Below are 7,843 nucleotides of genomic sequence, written 5' to 3' on the forward strand. Positions count from 1 at the left end.
CAACCTAAGCATGGTATCTACTTAGAATAAAGCATACAAGAGTCATTAAGCTCTATGAGAATATAATAATCACACAAGTCCTAGAACATGGTATCTATCCTAGTCAACCTATGGTTATTAACCCCTTGAATGATTCTTAGGCCATTCATGTGTTGCTTGTGAAAGGAGAGTAGAATTGGTGAATCTAAACCCCTTCCCAACCTGTGCTAGATGCATAAAATCCTAGTTAGCTACTCCAAGAAAACATACATCAAGCACGTAATAAACTGGAGATTAACAACTTGATAATGAAAGCAAGGAAATCAATTAACTATAAAATCATCCATAACATTGAATATTCATGACTAGGGCTTCATCCTAAGCCCTAACTAAATGGATTAGTTAGATGTAACTATGAATAAAGAAAATAAGAAATACATAGATAGAATAAAGAGAAGAGAAGAAGTAGCTGGCAGCAATGTAGTTCCCAGGATAGCTCCAAGCTCTCTTCTCTCTTTGTGGTGAATCTGAATGTGTGTATGAGAGTAATGGATGAAGTGAAAATGTGTATCTGACTCTCTCTATATCCCTCTTGAATGAGTGTGCACCTCTCTATATATAGAGTGCAATTTCGTCCTCCCCTTTGGCTGGTGAAGCACACCTCTCTTAGCTGCTCCCAACTGCTCCAGCTGACAAGTACATGCTTTGGTACGATTTCTTTATGGAAAACTTGACTTTTGTTCATCCATCTGAGTTCCTGAGCTGATTTGACTCCCATGTGTGGCTGCCTATACTTAGCACATGGCTCTAGGGATGTAGACACATTAAATGTGATGGCAGCCAACATGACATTTCTGTGAACTTAGTTCAGTCTTTGATGTGCTGAGGGCTCCAGCTTTATCCAATTGGTCTGAAATTGGGATATATTATAATAGACACCCATTGGAACAACTTCTATCAAGGATGTCCCCTCATCCGACCTGTGAAAGTTGCTGAAATGAGGCCTGCAAGATGACCTACGAAACTGGACTGACAAGGAGTGTGGCTCAAATTGGTTTCGTCTTTAAGCTCATATTCCTCTTGTGTCACTCAGCCCTTAACATGCATGAATTATATCAAATGTTATCCCCTTGCTGTCTTAACCTACAAAACACATAAACATAGGTGAGACACAAAATAAAGAGAAGCTAAACAAAATCACTAAGTAAAGATGGCATGCGAATGTATGAAATTATGAACTTATCAATATGCCCATAGAGTTTCTAACAACTTCTCATGCCATTGCTTTGGATTTTTCTCAAGAATTTTCCTGATAATGTTGATGATTACCTTGTTACTGGATTCTGCCTGTCCATTAGCATGAGCATAGTAAGGGGTGGATTGGAGTAGCTTAAATTTGAATGCCTCTGCCATATCCAGCATTTCTTCGGATATGAAAGAAGATCCTCGGTCAGTTGTGATTGATTCTGGAATGCCAAACCTTTGTATAATCTGCTCTTCTATGAAGGTGATGATCTCTTGGGATGTAGTGGATTTAACAGGCTTGGCTTCCACCCCGATAACTCATATATTTATACATTTATACCATCCATTTATAGTCTATTTGTGATTTTTTTGAGTTAAACTTGTGTGTTTTACCCTATTTTGTGTTAGTATGCAGTTGCATCTACTTTAGGATCAAGTTGAAGGCAAAATAAATGAAAACATGCCATTTTTGAGCTGACCCTTGTTTAAACGTGGAAACAAGTTTCGTTACCTGTTTTGAAGTCCAAGTAAAGAATCCAAGGCGAACCTGGCTTGTTTGAAGATAAGAGCAGAATGGGAAAGCAATGGGAATTTCTAGCCTGATTTGGAGATGCCAAATAAGGGAAAAACGTGCAAAATAAAGGCTGATTTGTTAGGATATCTTTGGAATATCTTGCAGCCTCTTTTACCCCATAAAAACTTGCCTTTTAGACACTTTTACAGACCCTATTTATTTTGGACGAATTTCACAACCCTAGGGGACTACTCTCTTTTTGGTTATTCTCTCCTTTCATACACACTAAAACTCTAGCCGTCTATATCTTTCCACCATCAGGACTTATCGCAGGAGGCTGTTCTTGAAGAAGTTCAACATCATAATTGGTTCAAGGGTTTCCTCTCATGAATTTATTTTCACTCATGTTGTTTATTTTCGTTTTATTCTCTGTGAACATGATGTGTAACTAAATTCATACCTAAGGATTTCGATATAGCCTTGCAACATTGATCCATGTTTCTAAGTTAAAGTATTCAGTTCATCAATCTACTTCTTGTTTCATTCACTGAAGCTATTGTTACATTTGTTTGTCAATTGTAATGTTTGATCACCATTAGGGTTGCCTACAGATTATCTGGACAAGGTTATAGTAAACATCATGTTTAATCTTGATAGACATGTGAATGAATGAAGAGAATGCTTTGCAAACATCCTGCCGTGTGTTTTCTTGCATGCTAATGACTCTTAACTTGGAACCAAAGTTGAACATCCCAATTAGGTTGCAGATTAGGAGAATTTGATCAAAACCACACATCATATGGCTGATCAAATATATGTAAAACGAACTCTGGAAACAGGTTGGTAGTTGAATACGGTTTAACTTTGTAAACATGGAATCGGTTTTGCATTGGTGAATTCGAAATCCCTGGTCTCATCCCTATTCTTCCTACATCAACATCTTATTCACTGCTACATTCTTCTTGCATTTTAAGTTATTTTTCATTTACAACACAAACTACTCTCAATTTGTCACTCTCATTTTTAGTTAGGGTTTTGTCAAAACTAGTAATTTATAGAGGTCCAATCGGTCCCTGTGGTTCGACACCCTTACTTGTACCCTTATACTAACCATATATTGGCACTCGGAAGGAACATAACAAAATTTTGGCACCGTTGCCGGGGACTGATTTCAGTCCTCTAAGTTCTCAAACCCTAATTTCGTTTTATTTTTGTTTCTCAGGTAGTTTATGTCGGTACACTTGCTGAAATAGGCCAAAGACTTCAACGGTTAAAGAGCAACACTTTTGAGAATTCTGTATCAACTAGTGCCCAGACTAGTCGTGTAGAAGAGGACAATAGTTCTTCTAGCCCAGCGAGTGTAGATTCTTTCAATAACTCTACCTCTGATGGAGAAGAAAAGATGGCTGGCAATAACGATGACAACCGAGCTTTGGAAGATTATGCTCAACTGGTTATACCAAATTCACCTTCATGCATCTTGCTGCCTACTGAAGCTAGAAATTATGAACTCAATTCTTCTCATTTTCACATGCTTCCTTCTTTTTATGTTTAACCTAATGAAGATCCATTATCCCATATTAAGGAATTCTACAATGTTGTGAGTGGTTTACCTTTGCAGGGAGTAAGTGAAGCAAATCTGAGGATGAGGGTTTTTCCTTATACATTGAAGATAGAGCAAAGAATTAGCTAATGACTTTAGCATCTGGTTCGCTCACCACTTGGGATGCCGTAGCTAAGAAATTTTTGGAGCAATTTTTCTCTACTCAAAAGACAGCTACTTTGAGAGGGCAAAACTTCAACTTTAAACAAGATGATGGAGAACCTTTCAATGAATGTTGGGAGAGTTTCAAAGGCCTGTTGCTGCAATGTCCACATCATGGGTTACCTCTTTACTTACAAATGCAAATTTTTTATGATGGACTAACCCAAACATGTCAATCAACTGTGGATAATGCAGCAGGTGGAGCTTTGAAGAAGAAGAATGCTCAAGAGTCATATAACATCTATGAGATGTTGGGATCTAATGCTCAACACAAAGATACAAGAGGTAAATGAGTTGGAATGTATGAAATAAGTTCTAATAATGATCTTGCCTTGCAGGTGGCTAGTTTGGAAAAGAAGCTCGATTCTATGCTCAATATGGCGCCTAAGATAGCTAAGGTGTGTGCCATTTGCAACATACCAGGTCATCCTACTTATCAATGCTCAGCTAGTAAGGCTTATCCCGAATTCGCTCAAGAGCAAGTGAATCTCATGAATTCTTACAATCAGAGGCCAAGGAATGACCCGTTCTCTAATACATATAACCCTGGTTGGAGAGATCATCTCAATCTCTCATGGAAGAATAACAATCAATTTCAAAATTTACAACCAAAGCCTGCCACTACGCTTGAAGATACTGTCAAAATGCTGGCTCAGAACACCGTTCAATTCTAGCAAACTACCAATAGTACTCTCCAACAACATTCAGTTGCTCTAACCAAAATGGAGACACAATTAGGTCAGATTGTTGATGCTTTGAGTCAAAGAGAACCAGAGAAATTTCCAAGCCAACCGGTGATACTTCAAAGGAACCAAGAACAGGCCAAAGCGGTCATAACACTTAGAAGTGGTAAGGTTATTAATATACAAATTTATAAATAAACCCAATCCTAGACATGTATTTATAGAAAAACCCAAGCACTATTTAAACATAGAAACACACCCAAAATCAACCTTAAAGTCAACTTTTTGGGTGTGTTTATAAATGGATTTTGAGTGTGTGTAATGATGGGTTTTGCGTGTGTTTATATGTTTAAATAGTGCTTGGGTTTTTTTATAATTTAAGCCCCCATTTTGGGTGTTTTAGTGAAACTCTCTTATTAATGATGGAGTTGGCAATGAAGTTACTAATGAATCTGATCATGTGAATGCAGGCCCCACTCAAGAAGAGATTGAGAAACCGAATGAAGATCCAAGCAATGCCACTTTTTCGTATGAAGCTCCAAATTTTCACAAGGCTGAAAAACCTTACACTCCGCCAATGTCATTTCCGGGAAGACTTGCCAAAAGCAAGCAGGATAAGTCATTTAAAGAAATTTTTGATATTTTAAGTAAAGTGAATGTTAATTTACCTTTGCTTGATGTCATTAGGAATATGCCAGTGTATGGGAAATTTTTCAAGGGGCTGAACACTTATAAAATGAAGTATAGACCTAATGAGAAGGTGATGGTGTCTGAAAATGTGAGTGCTGTGCTTCAAAGAAAGCTCTCACTAAAACTCAAGGATTCGGGCAGTTTTTCTATCAATATCACCATTGGAGACAACCTAGTTGAAAAGGCTATGCTTAACTTGGGGGCTAGCATCAACTTAATGCCCTATTCAGTGTACCTTCAATTAGGTTTGGGGGGTTTGAAGGCAACAACTATTTAAGAGGTATAGTGGAAGATATCTTAGTTCAAGTTGACAAACTAATTTTGCCTGCAGATTTTGTAGTGTTGGACATGGAAGAGGCTCCTATACATGATCATGAGTTACCTATTTTGCTTGGGAGACCCTTTATGGCCACGACAAAGACTATCATAGATGTGCAAAATGGTCTCCTCACCATGACTGTGCTAGGAAAAACTATACAATTCAAAGTGTTTGAATCTCTTTCTCACCCTTCTACTTCACTTGATTGTTGTTCGATTGATGTGCTTGATTCACTGGTTTTCTCTAAGTTTTTGCTAGCACAATCCAATGATCCATTACAATATGTTTTGAGTCAATCTCAAAATAACTTTGATAAAGAAGTGCTCATGGAGATGGTGGCTGCCTTGGTAGCATTAAAACCATATCCCTCCACTTTTTCACCTCTTATAGAGCCATTAGGACCATCTGCCACACATCTGATCCCTTCTGTTGCTAAACCTCCAAAACTTGAGCTTAAACCACTTCCATCACATCTAAAATATGCTTACCTAGTTGAGTTTGAAACTCTCCCAGCTATCATAGTATTTGACCTCACCCTTTTGGAAGAAGATAAACTAATTATGGTGCTAAAAGAGTTCAAATCAGCCATTGGTTGGTCTATTGCAGATATCAAGGGAATAAGCCCTACCATGTGCATGCATTGAATTTTATTGGAGGAGGGAGTGAAACCAACTCGTGAATCACAAAGAAGGCTCAATCCACACATGAAGGAAGTAGTGAGAGCTGAAGTGTAAAAGTTGCTAGATGTGGGAATCATATACCCGATTTCTGATAGCAAATGGGTCAGTGCTGTTCACATAGTGCCTAAGAGGATTGGAATCACAGTGGTAAAAAATGAACATAAAGAGCTTGTTCAAACAAGACCTGCAGCTAGTTGGCGTGTTTGCACCGATTATAGGAAGTTGAATTCGGACACTAGAAAAGATTTTTTTCCTATGCCTTTTATTGATCAAAAGCTTGAGCGATTAGCTGGTCACGCATATTATTGTTTTCTTGATGGATATTCAGGTTATAATCAAATTGCGATTGCTCCGGAAGATCAAGAGAATACTACATTTACATGTCCTTTTGGCATTTTTGCATATAGGAGGATGCCGTTTGGCCTTTGCAATGCCCCAGCAACATTCCAAAGATGTATGCTGGCAATCTTTTCAGATATGATTGAGAGATTTATTGAGGTTTTTGTTGACCAAGAAAGATGCTAAACCACGTTTGATCAGATGGATACTCTTATTACAAGAGTTTGACCTAGAAATTCGAGACAAGAAAGGGAGTGAAAATGTTGTTGCTGATCATTTGTCGCGCCTTGTTGATGAAGACCATGGAGATGGACAAATTTTGCCTCTCAACAAATCATTTCCGGATGAACAACTCTTTGTCATTCAAGATAAAGAGCCATGGTATGCTAATTTTGTCAATTATCTTGCTTCTAGTGTAATTAGAGATGATTTGACTTTTCAGGAGAGAAAGAAGTTCTTTTCAATTGTGAAACACTACATGTGGGATGAGCCCTATTTGTTCAAGTATTGCCCTAACCAAATTATTCGAAGATGTGTTCCGGAGAGTGAGCAGCAAAGCATACTAACATTCAGTCATGCATTGGCATGCGGAGGTCATTTCAGTGCCAAAAAGACAGCTTTAAAGGTTTTACAATCTGGTTTCTTTTGGCCTACATTGTTTAAAGATGCTTTTGATTTTTGCTCTAAGTGTGATAGGTGTCAGAAAACGGGAGCATCAGTTGCAGGAATGAAATGCCATTAAACAACATTTTAGTGGTAGAGCTGTTTGATGTGTGGGGAATTGACTTCATGGGACCATTCCCATCTTCTTTTGGATACATATACATACTAGTGGCAGTAGATTATGTATCAAAATGGGTTGAGGCCAACAGCTACAAGAACTAATGATCACAAAGTTGTTTTGAATTTTCTCAAAGATATGATTTTCACTAGGTTTGGAACTCCAAGAGCTATCATTAGCGATGGTGGCAGTCACTTCTGCAACAAACCTTTCGAGGCATTGATGAAGAGGTACAACATCACACATAAAGTGGCAACTCCATACCATCCTCAAACCTCTGGACAAGTGGAAATCAGCAATAGAGAAATAAAGAACATCTTGATGAAAACCGTCAACCCTATAAGGAAGGATTGGTCACTAAGGTTGAATGATGCACTTTGGGCGTATCGAATAGCGTACAAGACCCCAATTGGAATAAGCCCTTATCGATTGGTGTTTGGAAAGGCATGTCATTTGCCAATGGAGCTCGAGCACCGTGCATATTGGGCCATAAAGAAGTTCAATTTTGATCTCATGGTATAGTGAGGAATCTCCAACTCAATGAGTTGGAAGAGCTCAGACATGAATCATATGAGAATGCAAGGATCTACAAAGAACGAACCAAGCTCTACCATGACAAAGCAATTCTTAGGAAGGAGTTTCAACCAGGTATGAAAGTACTTTTGTATAACTCACGTTTGCGACTTTTTCCAGGTAAATTGAAGTCTAGATGGGTTGGACCATTCAAAGTGCTTCAAGTATTTCCCCATGGAGCTATGGAGATAGAAAACATTCAAGAATGGGACCCGTTTTAAGGTCAATGGACAGCGTTTGAAGCCTTATTTGGAGAATGTTTCAGAGGAGCAGGT

At 38.3% G+C, this 7,843-nt stretch overlaps 1 protein-coding gene and 1 non-coding gene across 2 annotated transcripts; one reads left to right on the top strand and one right to left on the bottom strand.

The window, feature by feature from the left end:
* Positions 1–3,517: 3,517 nt before the first annotated feature.
* On the bottom strand, positions 3,518–3,624 carry LOC148920502 (small nucleolar RNA R71). Its single transcript, XR_016124815.1, has one exon. It is a non-coding gene; the product is annotated as a small nucleolar RNA R71 (small nucleolar RNA).
* Positions 3,625–4,225: 601 nt separating this feature from the next.
* On the top strand, positions 4,226–7,517 carry LOC103322307 (uncharacterized). Its single transcript, XM_089044646.1, is given in 6 exon segments — positions 4,226–4,352; positions 4,657–5,121; positions 5,208–5,826; positions 6,416–6,921; positions 6,924–7,081; positions 7,083–7,517. Coding segments are annotated over 6 exon segments (2,310 nt in total).
* Positions 7,518–7,843: the final 326 nt, after the last annotated feature.

This window comes from Prunus mume, linkage group LG2 (genome assembly GCF_029339155.1).
Source record: "Prunus mume cultivar Tortuosa linkage group LG2, ASM2933915v1, whole genome shotgun sequence".
Lineage (NCBI taxonomy): Eukaryota > Viridiplantae > Streptophyta > Magnoliopsida > Rosales > Rosaceae > Prunus > Prunus mume.